This window comes from Stomoxys calcitrans, chromosome 5 (assembly GCF_963082655.1).
Source record: "Stomoxys calcitrans chromosome 5, idStoCalc2.1, whole genome shotgun sequence".
NCBI classification, from domain to species: domain Eukaryota; kingdom Metazoa; phylum Arthropoda; class Insecta; order Diptera; family Muscidae; genus Stomoxys; species Stomoxys calcitrans.
The window spans coordinates 40,026,782-40,049,799 of NC_081556.1; the positions used below are offsets into that span (position 1 = coordinate 40,026,782).

Consider the following 23,018-nt stretch of genomic DNA (forward strand, 5'->3'; position numbering starts at 1 on the left):
TATATAACGCGATAGACGTAATTATTACATTATCGCAAATTCCAACTACTTCTAAAATTGATTTTTTTTTTGAATCTTAGTATAAATTGTATAATGAATGAAAACAAAAAAATTTTCTCAATAAAGAAGTATTACTACTACTACTGTTACTTTTGGCTTGCTTTAGAAAAAAAGTGTAAAAAAAGTATATTTGATTAAAGTTCATTCTAAGTTTTATTAAAAATGCATTTACTTTCTTTTAAAAAATCCGCAATTACTTTTTGTGCAACCCAATAGAACACGGATGTCGAAAAGCGTAACATAAGTTACTGTGTCAAATTTCAACGAAATCGGACAATAAATACGCTTTTTATAGGGCCAAGGATTCAAATCGAGAGATCATTCTATATGGCACCTAGAACCAAATCTTGATAGATGTGGACCAAATTAAACAAGGATATAATAATCATCTTATTTTTTTATAACTCCACTGCTATATCCGTAGTTATATCTTAATAGGGGCTGGTCTCGATCATATTTTATTCAGTTCCCGAGAACTCATATACAAGTAACATTTTCAGATAATAAATCTGCTTGTTATGGGATTAAGACACTAAATTGGAACATCGGTCTATATGACAGCTATAAGTATATAGTCTGATCTGACTCATATTTGAGTCGGATGTTGGAAGGCTTAAAGCAACTCACTATTTTAAATTGCAACGAAATCGGGTAATCAATAAAGCTTATATAGGCTTCAGACCCTTTATCGGGAAATCGGACTATATGGCAACTATATCTAAATATAGGCCCATCTGAACCATATTTGTGTGAGATAGCGGGTGGTTTTTAATAACTCACTGATTCAAATTTCATCGAAATCGGGCAATAAATGCAAATTTTATGGGTTCCAGACCCTTAAACGGCAGATCAGTCTATATGGCAGCTATATCTAAATATAGTCCGATCTAAACCATAGTTAAGGGGGATGTCAGAAGGCTAAGAAAAACTCATTGTTTCAAATTTCATCGAGATCGGGCAATAAATTCAACTTTTATGGGTTCCAGACCCATTATCGACAGATGGGTTTATATGACAGCTATGTCTAAATATAGTCCGATCTGAACTATATTTGGGTCCGTTGTCGGGAGGTCTAAAACTACTCACTGTTTCAAATTTCAGCGAAATCGGATAAGAAATAAAGCTTTTATGGGCTTCAGACCCTTTATCGGCAGATCGGTCTATATGGCAGCCATCTGAACTATTTTTGGGTCCGTTGTCGGGAGGCCTAAATCTACTTACTGTTTCAAAGTTCAGCGAAATCGGATAAGAAATAAAGCTTTTATGGGCTTCAGACCCATTATCGGCTGATCGGGTTATATGACAGCTATATCTAAATATAGTCCGATCTGAACCATATTTGAGGGGGATGTCAGGAGGCTAAGGAAAATTAACTGTTTCAAATTTCACCGAAATCGGATAAAAAATAAAGATTTTATGGGCTTCAGACCCTTTATCAGGAGATCGGTCTATATTGCAGCGTGCATTAAAAAGACGTATCTGTGCCAAATTTCGGCTCAATATCTCAATTTTTGAAGGATGTAGAGTGATTACAACAGACAGAAGGACAGACGGACAGACACACGGACATCGTTAAATCGTCTTAGAATTTTTCGTCGATTCGAAATAAATATACTTTGTAGGGTCGGAAATTTATATTTGAATGTGTTGCAAACGGAATGACTAAATGAATATACCCCCTATCCTATGGTGGTGGGTATGAAAATACAGTTATTTTGGAATAATTCTAGCTTGAGTTAGGAAAGAAATGTCCCAAAGCATATTTGATTGCCGTAAAGTGGACGAATGAAAACAGTTAAATAAATTTTTTTCCCGTCATATAAGGTTATGTTTTGTGGGAAAATGGTATTCCCAATTTCTTTATAGCAATTTTATAGCAAATTTTATATCAGCAATTTTTTATGGCTCAAAAATTTGTCCGTGTCCGTTATTACAGTCCATTGTATGATTGAAAACGTGATGCTAGACTAAAGGTTGCAAGTAAACGATTTCCATACAAAAGATGTAAAGCCTTCGAGGGCGGAGATAACTATGTGCTAGTCCCGCACTACTAAGCAGAACAAGTGTCATTTAAGGTATTTTTTTATGATGTTATAAGGCTCATCATTTTACTTAACATACGGGAAGTTATTAATATGACGCCTCAACCAGGTATATATAGGAACTCCCAATCCTTTTTATACCCTCCACCATAGAAGGGGATTTACTAATTTCGTCATTCCGTTTGTAACACCTCGAAATATTGATCTAAGTATATATATTCATGATTGTCATGACTTTTTAAGTCGATCTCGCCGTGTACGTCCGTCCGTCTGTGGAAAGCACGCTTACTTTCGAAGGAGTAAAGCTAGACGCTTGAAATTTTGCACAAATACTTCCTATCAGTGTAGGTCGGTTGGGATTGTAAATGGGCCATATCGATTCATGTTTTGATATAGCTGCCATATAAACCAATCTTGGATCTTGACTTCTTGAGCCACTAGAGGACGCGATTCTTATCCGATTTGACTGAAATTTTGCATGGGGTATTTTGTTATGATTTAAAGTGTGGTTCAAATCGGTCCATAACCTGATATAGCTGCCATATGAACCGGTCTAGGATCTTGACTTTTTGACTTCTTGAGCCACTAGAGGGCGCAATTCTCATCCGATTTGGCTGAAATTTTGCATGAAATGTTTTGTGAAGACTCCTAACATCTGTGCTAAGAATGGTTCAAATCAGCCCATAACTTGATATAACTGCCTTATAAACCGATCTGGGATCTTGACTTCTTAGACCTATAGAGGGCGCAATTCTCATCCGATTTGGCTGAAATTTTGCATGAAGTGTTTTGTTATGACTTCCAACAACTGTGCTGAGTATGGTCGGTCTATAATCTGATATAGCTGCCATATAAACCCATCTAGGATCTTGACTAAAGTGGAACTCATTCTGACTGCTAGTGCGGGACACACACAGAAGGTTTTTATAGTCTCTTCTTCTTCGATGTCCTTACAGCTTCTGCAAAAGTCATTACTGGCAACCTTCAGTGTGTAAGCATGTTTTTCGATTAGACAGTTACCTGTCATGAGGGACACAATGACTGAGACGTCTGTTCTAGCTAGTGACAGCAAAGCGGTAGACCTCTTCAAGGCTAGATTAGGTCACATAGTTTTGGAATGCTCACAGTCCCCTCTTTGTGACCATCTATCATTCGTTGTCCTTCGGGCCTGATCCTGAAAACTTAGCTTACATGTCGTTAGAGGCATACCCACAGATTCCAGTGTCCCTGGAATGTGTAGGGTAGTTCCTAGTCTCGCATGCTCATCCGCTTTACAAGTCCCAGAGATATCTCTGTGGCCCGGCACCCAAAACAGATGAATTGTAAACTGTTCAGCCATCTCGTTGAGAGATGTGCGACAGTCAAGGGCAGTTTTTGTGTTCAGAAATATGTTCTCTAGGGATTTAATGGCTGCCTTGCTGTCTGAGAAGATATATATGCCAATCGTCATAATGACATTATATCTTAGCCATTCAACCACTTCCTTAATTGCAAGGATCTCCGCTTGATATACACTGCAGAGGTTGGGTAACCTTTTCGATATGACCAGTTCTAGATCTTTAGAGTACACCCCAAAGTCCGCCTGGTCGTCTAGTTTGGAACCTTCCGTATAGAAGTCTATGTAACTTCTATTACCAGGCGTATCGTAGTTCTATCAGGAATAGTGGTACAGTACTTTTTATCAAAAAGCGGCTCAGGCGGGATGTAATCCTCATTGCCTGGAACATTGGACATTATATCAAGAATAACGCAGTGTCCGTAGCCGCCACATAACCAAAGAGAAACTCCCTTAGCCTCACGGCAGTGGTCGCAGCAATTTGTCTAGCCACAATGTCCAGGGGCATTTAGGGTACCATTAAATTAAGTTCATCAGACGGTGTCATCCTCAATGCGGCTGTGATGCACAAACAAGCCATCCGGTACCGTACGGTTGACTATTGAACAATAGGCGGACTTTTGAGAAAGTTTTTACTCTTTAGAGAAAATTTCACAGAAATTTTGCCTTTAGAGAAATTTTCATGAAAATTTCGTGGAAATTTTGTGTTTAGAAAAACACAGGAAAATTTTGCCTTAAACAATTTCCATGAAATCTTTTGAAAAAATTTCATGGAAATTTGGTCTTTAGAGAACATTTAATGGAAATTTTGTCTCCAGAAAAAATTTCATGGAAATTTTGTCTCCAGAAAAATTTCAGGAAAATTTTGTTTAAGAGAAAATTTCATGACAATTTTGTCTTTAGTGAAAATCTTATGCAAATTTTGTCTCCGGAAAAAATTTTAGGGAAATTTTGCTTTAAGAGAAATTTTATGAAAATTTTTCTTTAAGAGAAAATTTCATGGAAATTTTGCCTTTAGTGAAAATTTCATGGAAATTTTGCCTTTAGAGAAAATTTTATAAAAATTTTGCCTTTAGAGAAAATTTCATAGAAAAGTTGTCTTTAGAGAAAATTTCATGGAAATTTTGTCTTTAGAGAAAATTTCATGGACTTTTTTATCTTTAGAGAAAATTTTATGGAAATTTTGTCCTTAGAGAAAATTTTTTGGAAATTTTGTCTTTAGAGAAAATTTCATGGAAATTTTGTCTTTAGAGAAAATTTCATGGAAATTTTGTCTTTAGAGAAAATTTCATGGAAATTTTGTCTTTAGAGAAAATTTCATGGAAATTTTGTCTTTAGAGAAAATTTCATGGAAATTTTGTCTTTAGAGAAAATTTCATGGAAATTTTGTCTTTAGAGAAAATTTCATGGAAATTTTGTCTTTAGAGAAAATTTCATGGAAATTTTGTCTTTAGAGAAAATTTCATGGAAATTTTGTCTTTAGAGAAAATTTCATGGAAATTTTGTCTTTAGAAAAAATTTAATGAAAATTAGATTTTTAAAGGAAATTTCATATTTAGTGAAAATTTCATGGAAATTTTGTCTCCAGAAAAAATTCAGGGAAATTTTGCCTTAAGAGAAAATTTTATGGAAATTTTGTCTCCAGAAAAAAATTCAGGGAAATTTTGTGCCTAGAAAAAATTTTAGGGAAATTTTGTGTCTAGAAAAAATTTTAGGGAAATTCATAAAAATTTTGTCTTTGGAAAAAATTTCATGAAAATTTTGTCCTTGAAAAAAGTTCATGGAAATTTTGTCTTAAGAGAAAATTTTGAAAGAACTTTACCTTTAGAGAAAATTTCATAAATATTGGTCTTTAGAGAAAATTATGTCCTTAAAGAAAATTTCATGGAAACTGACATGAAACTTTGTCTTTAGACAAAATTTCATAAAAATTATGTGTTGCTGTCTTTGGCTTTCCTTTTCCATTTGCAATCCCCGATCATTGAGCTCGTCTCGAAAGAGAAACAAACGAAAAAATTGTCTTGAGGGAAAATTTTGTCTTTAGAGTAAATTTTATGGGAATTTTGTCTTAAGAGAAAATTTCAAGAGAACTTTACCTGAAGATTAATTTTATTAAAATTTGTCCTTAGAGATAAATTCATGGAAATGTTGTCTTTCGAGAAATTTTCATGAAAAATTTTGCCAAATTTTGTCTTTAAAGAACATTAGTGAACATTTTATGGAATTTTTGTCTTTAGAGAAATTTTCATGGAAGTTTTGTCAAATCAAAACCACACTACACTGCTTTCATACTCATTAGATACATTAAAGCTGATATGATGATAAAACTGGCATACGTGCGTACTACCAACATCCCACTATGACATTTTGATGCGTCAAATCAATTCAAATCAAACAATAAACCATAATTCGAAATGTTATTTATTAGCCATTCAATAAATGTCGCATTATACGACAGCACGTGCGCAACGTTGGTAATGTTAAGTAGGTGGAAGTGTCTGTAAAATACGTTCTAAAAATATGAAATGAGGAATGTTTTTTTGAATAAAGTGACAACATTTAGATTTTTTTGGCGGGAAAATGAGGATATTTTGCTTCTTAAATGTAAAACGGAATCAATTCGGGGCGGAAGCCCAAGCATCTAGGAAATGGTAATATGCATAACATGAACCATAAAACTCTCCTTATACATACACACACACACACATATGTAAAACAGAGAGCACCAACACAAAACTTAACGTCACTATGTGCATGTGTACTCATAACACAAACATCCAAACCATTGAACAACAATCATACACAACAATAATTAAATAAATTTACTATTTATTTATGAACGAACATGTGCCTAGGCTGTATGACAGGCCTTTGCGAAGTGCACATGCCGCGTGTCTCATGCTACAGAGTGGGCTTTGGGGTCTTTGGCCTCTATAAGAATTTATTTCAATTAATTTATTATGTTTGTTAATTTGTCTGTACGTGTATTGTGAAAGAACGTCCTTGTAATTTGTGATTTTCACGTGTATAAACTATTTACGTTAATATGCACACAGAACACAACGGTTGTGGATAATGCAATTGAGCAATCACAAAGATGTGTACACTCAAAAAAAATCTTTTAAATAACAATCAATCTATGTCTGTTTATTTGTTTATTTGTAAAGGGTGATTTTTTTTAGGTTAGGATTTTCATGCATTAGTATTTGACAGATCACGTGGGATTTCAGACATGGTGTCAAAGAGAAAGATGCTCAGTATGCTTTGACATTTCATCATGAATAGACTTACTAACGAGCAACGCTTGCAAATCATTGAATTTTATTACCAAAATCAGTGTTCGGTTCGAAATGTGTTCAAATTTTGACAAATTTTGTTCAGCGATGAGGCTCATTTCTGGTTGAATGGCTACGTAAATAAGCAAAATTGCCGCATTTGGAGTGAAGAGCAACCAGAAGCCGTTCAAGAACTGCCCATGCATCCCGAAAAATGCACTGTTTGGTGTGGTTTGTACGCTGGTGGAATCATTGGACCGTATTTTTTCAAAGATGCTGTTGGACGCAACGTTACGGTGAATGAACACATTTCGAACCGAACACTGATTTTGGTAATAAAATTCAATGATTTGCAAGCGTTGCTCGTTAGTAAGTCTATTCATGATGAAATGTCAAAGCATACTGAGCATCTTTCTCTTTGACACCATGTCTGAAATCCCACGTGATCTGTCAAATACTAATGCATGAAAATCCTAACCTAAAAAAAATCACCCTTTATGTTCCGTGAAGTTTGTTTGTATGCTCCTCCTTCTACAGATGGTGTAGAATGGTCCTGTGGGAAAACTGGGGTACTACATTTTTCAATATCTGAATGGGGGCGGACCCTCCCCCTTACTTTAATGTTCAAAAACGACAGATCTCAGAAATGTGTAGTGGCATTCAAGCGAAATTTTTTTTGTAACTCTTTTAGGGGCCATAAAACAAAAATTTGGGATCCAAATTTAGGGTGTGGTATCTGGGCCACACCCCCAAACCAAAATCGGTACAATATGGGACCCAAATGAAAGGTAATTTTCGGTAGAAAACAAATCAGGTTTCCACTTTTAGGGCCAAGTATTTTGAACTCCCCCCACCTCCGAAACACTCCTCAAACGGAACATATTTACCTACTTTGGCAAGAAAAGAGCACGTATGCATTATGCATATACGGCACCAAAGGACTGTGGGTCCATCCCACTTCTAAAACAAACTAAACTTATTTACTGTACGGAGATTCTTGTTTGTACCGTTGACTGGAGCGGACGTTTTGTTAGTTCGCTCCGCAAGAATTTTCCTGTAACTCGTAATAGGTCATTATTTTTGGAATAAAAATTTAAGTCACTCAAGGATATTTGCGATAGAGGTATCCATTAGGCGGTTGATAATCTGCTTCTGTTTCCAGTGGGGCGGCCGGAAGAAGGCTTAGAATCAACTCCAAATACCCAACAGCTGCGGTGGTGGTATCAGGCCGTAACATGTTGTCTACTACTGAAATCTCGATTGGTGAAGCCGCAGCTCCAGGCTCCACTAACCGACAGACGACTGTTCAGCAGGGGTTTTTGACGAAGACACCTGGTTCGAGTCTTAAGGACAAGGCCGAGCCTATTCTTTCTTCGCATGGCTATAACTTGCCTAGGCCATCGGCCTTCCCCGGCAAACCAACACGCTCTTTAAGAGGTTGGAAAAATAGAAGACGCATCGCTCTCAGTTATATAGAGAGGCTTGGTGCGAATGGTCCTAAGACTCTTACTAATATGGAGAGAGATTCCCTAAAATGGGCTCGGGAATTCGCTGCACAGGCTCCCCCAATCGAATTTATTATAAGTTGCAATCTGGCAATTTGTAATAAAGGGGATAAACCGACCTTTATTACCAGGAACGGACAGGAGGTACTATAGATATTACCTTTGTATCGGAAGATATAGGTCGAAGAATATGCGGCTGGGATGTGTTGGATGACCAAAGCTTCTCTGATCATCGTTATATTAGTTTCAGCCTTGGAGAAAATACTGCAGAAGTGGTCCTTCGGCTAAACAGAAGAAAGGCGGATTGGGATAAATTTCGGCACAAATTCTGCACTTCTATTCCTTCTAGACCAGAAAAGGAAGTGGAAACTATGGAGGATATAGACATAGTGGTCAAGCGGTCCTTAATGAAATGCTTGTTTCAGCATGTCCTAGTGCCAAGCCAAGGGGCAAACAGCGACCACCATGGCGGACCGAAAAGCTGGTTGGTCTAAGGAAGGACTGCAGAAAACTCTTCAACAGAGCAAAAGCCACATGGAGCACCATACGATTGGGACATCTATAAGGCTGAGCTAAGAAAATATAAGGGCGAGCGGAGAAAGGCTCAGAACAAATCGTGGGTAGAATTTTACAGCTCCGTGGAGGATACTTTTGAGGCCTCTAGACTAAGACTGTCCTCGATATCTAATATGGTGGGGTATATCCAGAAGTCAGAGAATGTATGGACAATGTCTAGTGAGGAAACACTAGAGCTACTCGTTGATACACATTTCCCGGAAAATTCTCCAACGGACAAGGTGGCGCCAGAAGAAGTTGTCCCTGGTATGCATTCGTATGGTATACATGAGCCGAAAATCCTTTGGGTGATAAGTAATCTCGACTCCTTTAAGTCGCCAGGCCCTGATGATGTATCACCGGTTGAATTACAAGCTGTGTCTGATAGACTGGTTCCCTGGCTTAGAGAGATATACTCTGCTTGTATCCGCCTGTCATATATACTTGTGAGATGGAGGGACATGAAGGTCATTTTTATTTTGAAAGCAGGAAAACCCCTCCACACGATAGCGAAAGATTTTCGTCCTATTAGTCTGTCATCCTTTATGCTGAAGACTCATGAGAGGTTGATAAAAACACACATGCAGCAGCATGCACATAGTAAAGGCCAATCCCCTAAATAAAGCAGCCCTTCACGACCTAGTCGGCTACATAGGGGGTTCTTTCGATGTCAAGAAATATACAATGGTAACGTTTCTTGTCATTGGAGGTGATTTCAATAATGTAAAACCGGCGTCAATCATGAATGAGTTAGAGTTTCTAGGCATCAACTCAACCGTAAGAAAGTTTATTACTAACTTACCTACTAAAAGATGCATTACGGCAGGCTTGGGATCTGCGGATCTAAAAAGATGGGTCAGCGGAGGAACACCTCAAGGAGGTGTACTGTCTCCTCTACTTTGGAATATAACCATTAACAATATATTATTGTGGCTGGAAGAAAAATGTGTAAAAGCGGTCGCGTATGCTGGCAATTGCGGTTAGAGGAAAGTTTCCCAGCGCTCTAAGAGATATACTTCAAGAAGCTCTACGTGCAACAACGAAGTGGGCTACCGAAAGTGGTCTAGATCAGATAAATCCGTGCAAGACGGAAGTAGTTATTTTCAGCAGGAGATACAAGTTGCCTACAGTGAACCCTGATAGAATGTTCCATTTACAGAAAACTCAAAATACCTTGGTGTTTGGCTGGACAGGAATTTGAACTTCAAATCCAACATTTTAGAAAGGGCAAGAAATGCAATTCTTGCCCTATACACCTGCAAGAGAGCAATTGGCATTGGGTATATACTGCAGTTGTCAGACCTATAATGCTATATAGTGTTGTGATCTGGTGGACGGCGCTTCAAAAGTTTACTACTGCTCAATACTTAACCGGATCCAAAGGATGGCTGTTTGTGCATCACAGCCGCACTGAGGACGACACCATCTGATACATTGTATTTGAGGCTACATTTTATGACTCTGGACGTTGTGGCTAGACAAATTGCAGCGACCACTGCCTTGAGGCTAAGGGAGCTTTCTCATTGGTCATGTGGCGGCTACGGACACTGTGTTATATTGATACAATATCCGATGTTCCAGGCAGTGTTGATTGCATCCTACCTGAGCCGCTTTTTGATAAAAATTACTGTACCACTATTCTTGATAGAATCAATTGGAACTACGATATCCCTGGTAACAGAAGTTACATAGACTTCTATATGGATGGTTCCAAACTAAACGGCCATGTGGGCTTTGAACCGGTCATATCGAAAAGGTTACCCGACCACTGCAGTGTGTATCAAGCAGAGATCCTTGCCATTAAGGATGTGGTGTAATGGCTAAGATATAATGTCATTACGACGATTGGTATAAATATCTTCTCAGACAGCCAGACAGCCATTATATCCCTGGAAAATGTATTTCTGAACACAAAAACCGCCCTCGTCTGTCGCAGATCTTCCAACGAGATGGCTGAACAGTTCAAAATTCACCAGTTCTGGGTGCCGGGCCCCAGAGATTGTAAAGCGGATAAACTTGCGAGACTAGGAACTACCCTACACATTCCAGGGATACTGGAATCTGTGGGTATGCCTCAAGCGACATGTAAGCTAAGTTTTCAGGACCAGGTCCGCTAGAAATGGCGTCTTAGTCATTGTGTTCGTCATAGGTCACTGCCAAATCGAAAAACATGCTGACAGACTGAAGGTTGCCAGCAACCACTTTTGCAGAATCTGTAGAGACATCGAGGAAGAAGATACTATAGAACACCTCCTGAACACTAGCAGTTAGAAGGAGTTCCACTTTAGGTTGTCATTCCTTTGAGAACCTGTCTGATTTAGCGGATGTGAACATTCGCAAGTTATTGGGCTTTTTAAAGCAATGTGGATGGTTCAACGGTAGGAACTAGAGGGCATCTTCCTTCTTCTGTTCCTGTGGTATCACAATGGACGAAAACGTCTAAGTGAGTCTGATGGCAGACTGTCACTTAAACCTAACCTAACCTAAACTCCATAGAAATGTTTGTTTAGAGAAAATGTCACGCAAATGTTTCTTTTTTTAAGAAAAAATTTCCATGGAAATTTCGACTTCAGAGAAAATTCCATGGAAATTTTGCCTTTAGAGAAAATTTTTTTGAAAGTTTTGTCTTTCGAGAAAATTTTATGGATATTTCGTCTTTCGAGAAAGTTTTATAGAAATTTTGTGCTTAGAGAAATTTTCATGGAAATTTTGTCTTTAGAGACAATTTCTTGGAAATTTTGAAATTCTTTAGAGAAAATTTCCTGGAAATTTTGTCTTAAGAGAAAAATTCATAAAAATGTTGTCTTTGAAGAAAATTTCATAGAAAATTTTTTCGTAAAAGAAAATTTTTGAAAAAAATATGAAATTTTGTCATTATTTTTAATTCTTCAATTTGGTGTGTTTTTTATTAATGCCTAGGTCCAAATTTGTATTTTCCTTAAAATAATTTTTAAATGTTTTATGATTCAAAAATTTTGTTTTTTTTCTAATTTTAGTGAAATCTATTGCCATGGCGAATTACTGCACACAGTGCAAATGGCCCACCTTTTTGCTGATTCGAAAACATTTGTTGACATGAAACTAAAGAAAACTCCACAGGAGACCATGAACGATTTCACAGAATTTATGACATCGAAAAATAATGAACCTACTAGAGATGAAATCAGAGAGTTCGTTGATGTGAGTACTTATAATATATCAAGTCAAACATCATATATTAATTAATTTTCCTCCTGCAGCTTCACTTTGATGATCTGGGCAAGGAGTTTGTACCCTGGACACCAGTCGATTGGAAAGATCACCCCGCATTCCTTGATAACATCAACGATCCAGATTTGAAACAATGGGGTACTGATTTAAATCTTATATGGAAAGACTTGGGCCGCAAGATGATCGACGATGTGCACAAAAACCCACATTTCTATTCCATTATACCGGTGAATAACCCGGTCATTGTGCCCGGTGGACGCTTTATTGAATTCTATTACTGGGACTCGTATTGGATTATTCGAGGTCTTCTCTATTCCCAAATGTACGATACAGCTCGCGGTATGTTGGAGAACTTTATGTCGATAGTGCAAAGATTTGGCTTCATTCCAAATGGTGGACGTATTTATTACGCCCAAAGATCGCAACCTCCCCTATTGGCGGCCATGATCAAATCCTATGTGGACTTCACAAATGACACTAGTTTTGGCACCAAGGCTTTGGAGGTTTTGGAACATGAATTCGAATATTGGATGAACAATCATACGACACAAGCTAAAGGACACAATGTGTGCACCTATGGCGGCATTTCACCTGGACCACGACCTGAATCATATCGTGAAGACATAGAGACATCTATGGCATTTAAAACGGAGGAGGAAAAACAGGAACACTATGCTGAACTCAAAGCTGGGGCAGAATCGGGCATGGACTTTAGTTCGCGTTGGTTCATCAACGATAAGGGAGAGCAAGATGGTGATTTAACCAATCTGAAGACAAGGGCTATAGTACCTGTAGAGTTAAATGCCATACTACATTGGAGTGCCAAAATTATAGCAGAGTTTCATAGAAACGCGGGCAATGCAACGAAAGCAGAGGAATATGAAAATAAGGCGGCAAATATTTTGAAAGTAAGAAATAGAATAAAAAAACACAAATTGTTAATATGGGTCGTTCGAAATGTAGTAAAATTCACCCTAGTGTACTTAAAACACGTTTAAACTGAACATTAATAGCTATTTAAAGGGCTCAGTCATACAAATCCCGATTAAATGAGCAGTGTAAACGTGCTATTACAAATGATCTAATTTCATTATATTTATTCACATATTTTTATTGAAAATACTACCCAGGGTTTTAATAGAATCTTATTTTTTCTCACTTTTCTTTTTTTGTTTTCTTATTCAGGCAATTGAGGCTGTACATTGGAGTGAAGAAGTCGGTGCTTGGTTGGACTATGATTTGACCAACAATAAACATCGCAATTATTTTGTTCCTACCAATCTAGCACCACTATGGACCATGTCATATGATAAAAACTCAACGGAGCACATATCAAAATTGGTATTGGACTATATTGAAAAATTAGAATTGGACAAATATCCCGGTGGTGTTCCGAACACTTTATATCGCACCGGCGAACAATGGGATTTCCCAAATGTCTGGCCCCCCATGCAGTATTTACTTATCAAGGGTTTGGAGAATTTAGGTACCAACGAATCTAAAGAATTATCCACCAGATGGGCTCATCGTTGGGTAAAATCCAATTTCCAGGCATATCGTGAAACACAAGCAATGTTTGAGAAGGTTTGTATTGACTTCAGTGAGAGAATTCATTTTATTTTTAGAGAGAACAATTTTTAGCAAAGCAACGAGCATGGGGGTATAAAGAGAGAAGCTGTTTGTAATTTGCCATTTACAGTCGAAACCAGATAAGTGAAACACTAAAAATACATGAATTTAGTTTCACTTATCCATAATTTTCAGTTAAGCGTTGTTCGGATAAGAGAAATTAGTTTCCAGTTAAACGATATAAGCATACAATGCTCAGTAATGCAAATTTGCCCATGAACATTCCATCAAGGAACAGGGGCAAACTTCTCACATATCAATGAGTGCAGTCCGTTTCAAGTTTAAGCTCAATGATAAGGGGCCTCCTTTTTATAACCGAGTCCGAACGGCGTGCCGCAGTGCGACACATCTTATGTGGAGAAGTTTTTACATGAACATTTTTTATAATGATCTCGCCAGGATTCCAGGCGTTCAGCGTCATAGGCGGACATGCTAGCCTCTGCGCTACGGTCGCAATATGTAGAATTATTTAAATGTCAGATACAATCATATATCAAAATATGTTTTTGTGAATTTTTTCGATGACGAGAATTTTTAAAACTCCATAATTTTTTTTCCATAGAAATAACTTTTTCACTTATGCGTTTTCAGATTCTGTTAAACAACGGAATTTGGGGTGAAAAATTGTTTAGTTTAAGGGAATTTGCAGTTAAGCGATTTTTACTTATACGTATACCTATCCATACCTTCCATCAAGTTTCACTTAAGCGGTATTTTTCACTAAAGCGAATTAAAGTTGTGCGGTTTCGTCTGTAACGGTTAAATATCGGCATGTGTTAGTAGTAGTGTATTCGTTTTGGGAAGAATACCAAACAGCGCAAATCGATTGTGGTTAAAAATGTTACTCTACACGGCACTCGGACTGAAAACTCATTTGCGTGCATAATTATACCCTACACCACCACTGCATGCATAATTATACCCTACATCACCACTATAAAATTTTGCATTTGCTTGAAACGCTAAGAAGGAGAAGAAGAACTAGACCCATTGATAAGTATACCGATCGGCTTAGAATCATGTCCTGATTCGGTTTAGCTAACTCCGTCTATCCGTCTGTCTGTCCATGTATTCTTGTGATCAAGGTGAAGGTCGCATTTGTTGTCCGATTGTTGTAAAATTTTCTAACTTTTTACTTCACTTTTTTTGTTCAAGGACGAATGCTATAGGTTTAGAACAAAATCGGATCAGATTTATATATAGCCCCAATATACATATATGGATATTTCATCTGAGATGGCCTTTTAAGCATGTAGAAGCCACAATTTTGATCCAATCTCTATATAAAATTTTGCATGACATGTTTTGTTTGACGTCCCAGCACGTGTACGAAATTCCATTAAAATCGGTCCAGTTTAAAATATACCTCCCATATATATTTTTCATCTGATATGGCCTTTTAAGACTGTAGAAGCCATATTTTTTGTCCGATCTTTAAAAAATTTAGCATGAGGTGCTTTGTTTGACGTCCCAAAATGTGTGTGAAATTTCATAAAAATCGGTCCAGATTTAGATATAGCTCCCATATATATCTTTCATCCGATATGGCCTTAATAGCTGTAGAAGCCACAAATTTGGTCCTATCTTTACAACATACCACCCCACCCATTTTGTGATTATCCGGATCTCCGCCCGTAGAACCGTATTATGGTCAGGCAGTCGGAAAAAGAACTCAGTCATTGAATTCGCAATGTAGACCCCCAAGCCCATTCTGTCGTTTACTTTTGAGTGCTAAAAAAAACTAAACACCCTGGATATGGATAAACCATATGCTAAGGAACAGGTGGATAAATTGTGTGTCCCATGGCATAAATATAAAGGAGAAAGTGGCACAAGGCACGCCACTGGGGGGCATTTTATGGCCACTCCTATGGGTGACCACGATAAATGACCAATTACGGATGCTGACTGAGCCCGTCTGCAAAGCATACGATGTTATAATACTTCTAAGGGGTAAGGATCCGAACCAGCTATGTAGAAGGCCGAAAGGGTCTTGCATATGGCATATGACTGGCCTAGACCCAGAGCTCTCAATATTAACCCAGAGAAGACTAAAAAATGCCTGTTCACGAGGAACACAAGGGTGGGCCAATTTAACGCACCACGTTTCCTCAATAAGACGATTTCGATATATGACAAGGCAAAATACTTAGGTGTGATCTTGGACAGGAAACTGATTTGGAAGTGTCACATTGAAGAGCGTACTGAGAAGGCTCATAGATGTTGGCCACTATGTAGACGGGCCGTGGTCTCGAAATGAGGCCTGAATCCGAGGATCTACAGGAGCGTGTTTAGACCAATACTTACGTACGACTCAGCAGTTTGGTGGACTGCTGTTGTCTTGGCTTAGGCGGAGCGATGAGGACCACGCCCACTAGGGCACTGGAGACTATTCTAGAGATCCGACCCATAGACATACAGATTAAGTGTGAGGCAGCCACTGCGGCTATGAGACTTAAAGCGATGGGAAAATGGATTGAGAATGGGAGTAGCTCATACCATCGCGGTATAATCGAGGCGACGATAGGAAACCTGGAAGGAAGGGAAGAGGTTTCCGATCGCATACTTGGGATGAACCTTGAAGTCGAGTGCGAGGCACTGATGCCTCATATTGCCATCTGGAAGATCATGTTACACGGAGAATCAAAGCTAGAGGACAGAATGGGCCTGGGGTCTACATTGAGAACCCTAAGATTTTTATTAGACTGCCTGACCATAATACGGCCCTGCAGGCGGAGATTCGGGCAATCACAGAATGCGTGAGGTGGTGTGGACATCTTTACCGACAGAAAAATTGCCATAAGGGCAATAACAATCAGGACGGTAAAGTTACGAACAGTATTGCAGTGTAAGAAGGAGATTAACGCCTTCTCTGAGGATGCCAAAATCCGCATCGTTTGAGTGCCGGGCCATAACGGAGTAAGGGGAAATAAAAGGGCAGACGATTTGGCGATGAAGGCCAGAGGACAGCCTTCAATAAACTTGGTTAACACGAAGCCTTTCGGGCCGACGCAGTCCGAGTTCAGGAAGTGGGCGACGAGTGCGAATGCAACATTGTGGAACAGCGAAACGGTCGGTAGGACGGCGAAAATCCTATGGGGGGATCCAGATGGGATCCGTGGGAAGACGAGGCTATTACTGAAAGGAAGTAAGAAGGTCAGTATAGCTTTTGGTATCATAACGGGACACAGAGGACTACGAGCTCACTAATGTAAAATCGGTGCGGCACGTAATAGCATGTGTAGGGCATGCGGGGAAGATGATGAGACGTTGGAGCATTTCCTTCGTCATTGCCCGGCTTTCGCGTCGAACAGATACCGGCACTTAGATTGAGACACAATACTAGACATGAACCATCTTAGGGGAGTGGTATTTAAAACAATTAAGGATTTTTTAAGTAGCACGGAATTCATAACTTAAAATTTTCTTTTTCAGAGTTATTTTATAGATTTTAGAGCGCACAACATGCCGATTAGTGACTTAGGTGTATGTCCATAGTGGCATGGGGAGGATCAATATTTGCACCCTCTTTTCAACCTAATCTAACCTAAGGCTTATAGGTCTTGGTGTAACATAACTTCGCTTGCCGAGCTGGAGTATAAATAACACCCTTTCCTACTGCCAGGCTTTCGGAGTACATGCAATGTACTATGCCCGCTGTGAAAATATCGTTCATCAAAAGTCTCAACTCTGCTCTAACTCCTATATCGTTTACTAACGTTTCAGTTTGGATATGGGTTTTTTTTCTAATTTCGCCGGGTTTTTGAGATAAATTTTTCATCTCGGCGACCTCATTTTACACTATCAAACTGTTCGCATAACAGCTTCCAGATGGCACGTTTTGCCGCTTTGTTCATCTTATTGTATTCCATGAGTCATGTGTAATACACATCCGAACAAACTGCCGCTCTTTTACGACGTGCTCTGTTATAATGTCTGCGGACCCCTTTCCCAATGTTGAAATTTCCCTGGTCATCTTGGGGTTTTTCTTGGGCTGATTACCTTTCTCGAAGAAGACAACTAACTTTGAAAGACACCACTATTGTAGTTGTAATTATGTTAACATTGTCCTCAATGTCTTCTATGGATGAACAATCTTGGCCAAGTTTTCCTTTGGGAATATTAGATTTGTATGTATTTATTATTTTTTTTTTTTGCAGAACAAAGCAAACAAACTTTACACGGTTGACATTTATGGATTTGTGCATGTTGAGTTTAAAAATGTCTCTCTCTCTTCATAAAATCTTGTTATTGGATATACATATACACCATTTTGAAAAATGCTTATTCATATTTTCTCTATTTGCATATATAGTACGACGCAGAACGTTTTGGAGGCCATGGTGGTGGCGGTGAATACGAGGTGCAAAAAGGTTTTGGCTGGACCAATGGTGTAATTATCGAGTTCCTTAATCAATATGGCAAAGACATAACATTGCCATCTAAAGAAGACAATGGAGGTATATCCAAACCAACAGATATTTTCTAAATCTTGTGACGTCAAAAATCCGATCCCACAATCTCTGTTACTCGCCTCGTCCGTCTATTAAACAACTTCGCAAAACACATCAAACAAGTTAATCATCCATTATACAACATCAGAACACAACAACAACAAAATGATCTTCAACAACAACAAGAAAACCCACAACTCATAACATTGTTATTGTTATTGTTATTTACGTACATACTATTGTATTTTATAATATTTATTTCTGAATCACCAGTGCAATGCGTTTTTGTTGCAAAAATCTTTCGTGTCAAAACCCATTATTGGCGTCAAGTGAGAACCGCATGGAGAGAGAGAGAGAGAGAAACATGGCAAAAGACGTTATGATACGACTAGCATACTCATGTCATAGTGTTTGTGTATTCTCAGAAGAACCTTTTACATAACCTTTCATCTCCTACACCCAGAGTCATCGTTTTTCTCACATCTATACTTGTGATGCATTGTTATTATTGTCACCACAAAAGTCAATTAATGTGAAAGTGCCAATCTATGTAAAGGGAGAACAATTCATGACATTTAAACCACAAACTCATGTTCAGCAACAGAGAAAAACATAGCATACACCATCACCTTATGTAGTTGCATAGAAAATATTTACGAGTATGTTAAGCATTATGAAAACGATTGGTTATCCACTTAATAGTGACAATATAAGCAAAAGGTGAACAATTCATGACATTTACACCACAAACTCATGTTTACCAATAGAAAAACGACATATAATCAACCACCACCACCATATGCAATAGTAAAATGTTTATTCAACTTATTCAACATTGTTTATGCGGTATTCGTGTTGTGGGTGTTTAAAATTCATTTGTGATTGCCTCTCCTCTTCTTACCGGAAAGAAAAAACAATTTCATATGTAAGTTTTTGTCCTAATACTGTGTTCTTTTTCTATGATCGCTTCATTATTGTATCCTGTGTTGTTCCAAATTTTTGCCACAATTTCTTAACCTTACAAATTCTTTGGATTTTCATAGCTAACCTAAAAATGTGGAGCCTTATGGGCATAGCAGCCATAGCTCTAGTTGCTGTAATCGTTGGAAGGGTTATGTGGTGAGGTAAGTAAAGCCTAGAATAAGTTGGATTAGAGTAAATGTTTAACGAACTTTCTATCGCATGAAAACAACAACTGACTACGACTACGGATTGTCTTTTATATTTCGGGATCGGACGACCCGTGTGTTGCAATCTGCCAACTCTATCGTAAAGCTTGACATTTTTGAGGTTATACGTACTCAGAACGTTTTGACATACGAGCGCTTTTTGTGTTGTTTTACAGTAACTTAAAATTTTCATCTCGCCCAAAAAATGCAATTAAATCGGGAACATCGTGCGTTTATTTTTTATCAACTTTCGACGTGGATTAACTCAACAACAGTGCATCGATGAACTTAATTAATTTTTTGGCGATGTAGCTCCAGGACCATTGTTTATTGATGGTATGGTGAATTCAACCGAGATCGTAGTTCCACTCCAAGACGAACTTCGTGAAGCTCGTCCAAAATCAGTTATTCTTCAAAAACCATTGACCATTGTCATGTGGCTTATCGTGAGATTGAGACAAACTTAGGCACTAGCGGGCCCTCCCCCTTACCCCTATCTTCAGAAACACCAGATCTCGGAGATGAGTGGTGCGATTTAAAAACTAAAATTTAGTATCCAAATTTCGGATGGGGTACCTAGTGAGGCCGCCCCATCCCCAAAACCCACTAATTATTTATATAGACCAATCACAACAATATGGGAGTCAAATGAAAGGTATTTACTATTAAACCCACAAATTATTTATATAGACCAATCACAACAATATGGGACTCAAATGAAAGGCATTTACTATTAAAAAACGTATCAGATATCCAATTGTCGGACCAAGTGTTTAGGGGACCTCCCCAACCCCCCTAAATCGGACATATTTACCGACCATGGCAATATGGGACTCAAATGGGAAGTATTTGCGACTCCCCTCCACTCCCCTCAAACAGGACTTACTTACTGACCATGGCAATATGGGACTCAAATGGGAGGTATTTGCGAGTAGAATACGAATCTGATATCCAAATGTGGGACTATGTTTCTGGGTGTCCACTCCCTCCCCAAAACACCCCTCAAACAGGACTTACTTACTGACCATGGCAACATGGGGCTCAAATAAAAAATCTTTGGGAGTTGAGCACCATTCGGGAAAAGGTGTCTATGGGGCCACCCTACCCCCATTACACCACCCAAATAGGACGCATTTGATGATCATTGCAATAATAAGAGGTATTTTAGAGTAGAACACGATTCTGATACATGTATTTTCAGGGCCAGGTCAGTGAGTGGCCGCTCCATCCTCCAAAACACCCCCAAACCGATAATATTTGCCGACTATGGAAATATGGGGCTCAAATAAAAGGTGTTTGGGAGTAGACCACAAATCTGATGTCAACATTTGAGACCAACTGTCCCACCCCCACAACAACCCCCAAATAGGACGTATTTTCTCACCACGACAATTTGGGTCTTAAAGAGAGTGGAGCTCGATATTGATAGTTTTTAGGGCCCACAACCTATTGCTGACTTTTGCAATAAGGGGTTTAAATGAAAGGTATTTGAGATTTTGAGGCATGTGGCAATATGGGTTTCAATAAATGATATTTGAGTGTAGAGCACGATGCTGATATATTTTCAGAGTGCTTGGGGCCCTCCTACTCCCCAAAACACCCCTAAATCGGACATACTTACCGACCATGTCAATGTGGGGCTCAAATGAAAGGTATTGGGGAGTAGAGCACAAAATTGATACCCACTTTCGGGACCAATTTTTTTGGGTGTCTACCCCCTTTCACAAAACAACCACAAACAGCAATTATTTATTGATCATTGTAAAAGGTATTTGAGAGTAGAATACCAATCTGATATTCAAATGTGGAACCATGTATTTGGGGCACCGCCCATTGCCCAAAACACCCCCCAAAGAGTACAAGTTTACCAACTATGGGAATAGGTGACTCAAATGAAATGTATTTGGGATAAGAAAACTAGATAATCAATTTTGTGGCCAAGTTTTTGGGGGGACGTCTCAACCCTTAAACCAATGGTTATATGGGGTTTAAATATGTGGTATTTGAGATAAGAGCACGATGTTGATCTTTCAGGGCCAAGTGTCTGGGCGACCACCTCACCCCCAAAGCACCCCTAAATCGGACATCATGAGTATATCGGGCTTAAATAAAGACTTTTAAGAATAGAGTACATCTAACATCTAAACCTAAATGATCCCAAACCATCTGAGCGAATTCATAGACCAATAAAGATCATATGGGATTCAAATGAAGGCATTTACATTGTTGTACTATTAGTCACTAAAATCTCTTTAATTATCAAAAGTAAATATTCAAAGGGTAATTTTGTTCCATATAAAGTAAAAGGGCCCGGTTCAGCTAGTAAATTATATACAACATCTGGCATCTTTACTATTGACAAGCTAATTTTCCCTTTCTTACTTTTTTACAGTTGTGCCTTTGACAATCCATAACCAATCTTTCGCCCCTTCCCCCTATCACACTCAGGACCTACAATCTGCTGTACACAAGGACCTTCCGAAAGCAAAGTGTAGATTGTAAATAGCATATACATAATACTATCCAGAAGTATATGCTAAGCTATTTGCTTGTATTGTTATTTTATTTTTTATTTGTTATTGCAGGATTTTTAAACCAAAATTTATTATTCAACTTTTGCTTTTTTTTGGCCAGCTAAAATCAAATCAATGCAAAGTTTAATTTGAATTGCATCTTCTATCTGTAAAAAAACACACATACACACAAGATAATTGCAAGAAATGCCGTTTGACCTTTTGAAGTGCAGTATTATCTACTTCCGGTTTAGTTTCATTTTGAAATGTATTTGTTTTTTGTTTTATATTTAGTTTTTTTTTTCATTCATATAATGACTTTAGTTACAATTTAGCATTTAATATTACTACTAGTTTTAGTTAGAATATTGTGAATTTATGAAAAAACAAAACAAGAACTGCACTTTAATTGAATTGTAAATGCTTTAACTAGATAAGACACAAAGAAACGCAACAAACAAATATTGGAAATGACAATGAACACTAGACTTGTAAATATGTTATACAAATTTAATTGTTTTAATAAATTAAAAAAGAAGTGAACAAAAATGTTTACCGCGTGGTGTTTTCTTAAATAGTTTCGGCTAGAGAGTTAGAGATCCCAGACTCACACAGACAATAAAGAACGTTGTGATTGACAGTCCGATTGTGCGGTCAACAGTCATACGTAGAGTTTGAAAACGCATAGTCGAAGGCACATAAAGTTAAACAGACAATTCCCCAGCGGTTAACTCCCTTCTATCCCTGCTGGCCTGGAAATAATATAATATGCGGACGTCTGATCTAAACTGGCGATGGGCGATAATATCGATAAGCTGAGCAATTGAATAAATATTTACCTCCAACATCTGGTAAAAATGTTCAAGTGTCGGTCGCAACTTGAAAATCTCGCAGACGAAATCATCAGAAATCAATAGCCAACAACAGAAGAAACCTAACAAGAAAATGGTACCCACCACCTCGGGTATGTATGTAATCCACCGGTGAAAAATGCATAATTTTATATCGAAATATGGTCCGATTTGGACCAAATTCGGCGTGGGCATTGAGTGGTCTAATAAATACAAGTCACTGATCAAAACTTCTTTCCAAAGAGGTGTCGCACTGCCGCATGCCGTTCGGACTGGATTATAAAAAGGAGGCTCCTGTCGTTGAAATCGGATAATAAATGCGCCTTTTATGGGCCCAAGACCTTAAATTGGCAGATCGGTATATATCGCAGCTATATCTAAATCTGGACCGATCTAAACCAAATTGAAAAAAGAGGTCG

At 38.2% G+C, this 23,018-nt stretch overlaps 1 protein-coding gene across 4 annotated transcripts in view; it reads left to right on the plus strand.

Moving 5' to 3' along the window:
• Positions 1 to 22,303, plus strand: part of LOC106080926 (trehalase) — a 77,749-nt gene extending 55,446 nt beyond the window's left edge. For all 4 annotated transcript variants that reach the window (XM_059368442.1, XM_059368443.1, XM_059368440.1 and 1 more), the window contains 6 exons: positions 11,770 to 11,953; positions 12,013 to 12,891; positions 13,169 to 13,567; positions 17,928 to 18,072; positions 19,110 to 19,190; positions 21,628 to 22,303. In XM_059368442.1, the coding sequence (XP_059224425.1) occupies positions 11,770 to 11,953; positions 12,013 to 12,891; positions 13,169 to 13,567; positions 17,928 to 18,072; positions 19,110 to 19,189 (1,687 nt within the window). In that variant the 3' untranslated portion in view covers position 19,190; positions 21,628 to 22,303. The remainder of the gene's footprint in view (positions 1 to 11,769; positions 11,954 to 12,012; positions 12,892 to 13,168; positions 13,568 to 17,927; positions 18,073 to 19,109; positions 19,191 to 21,627) is intronic.
• Positions 22,304 to 23,018: the final 715 nt, after the last annotated feature.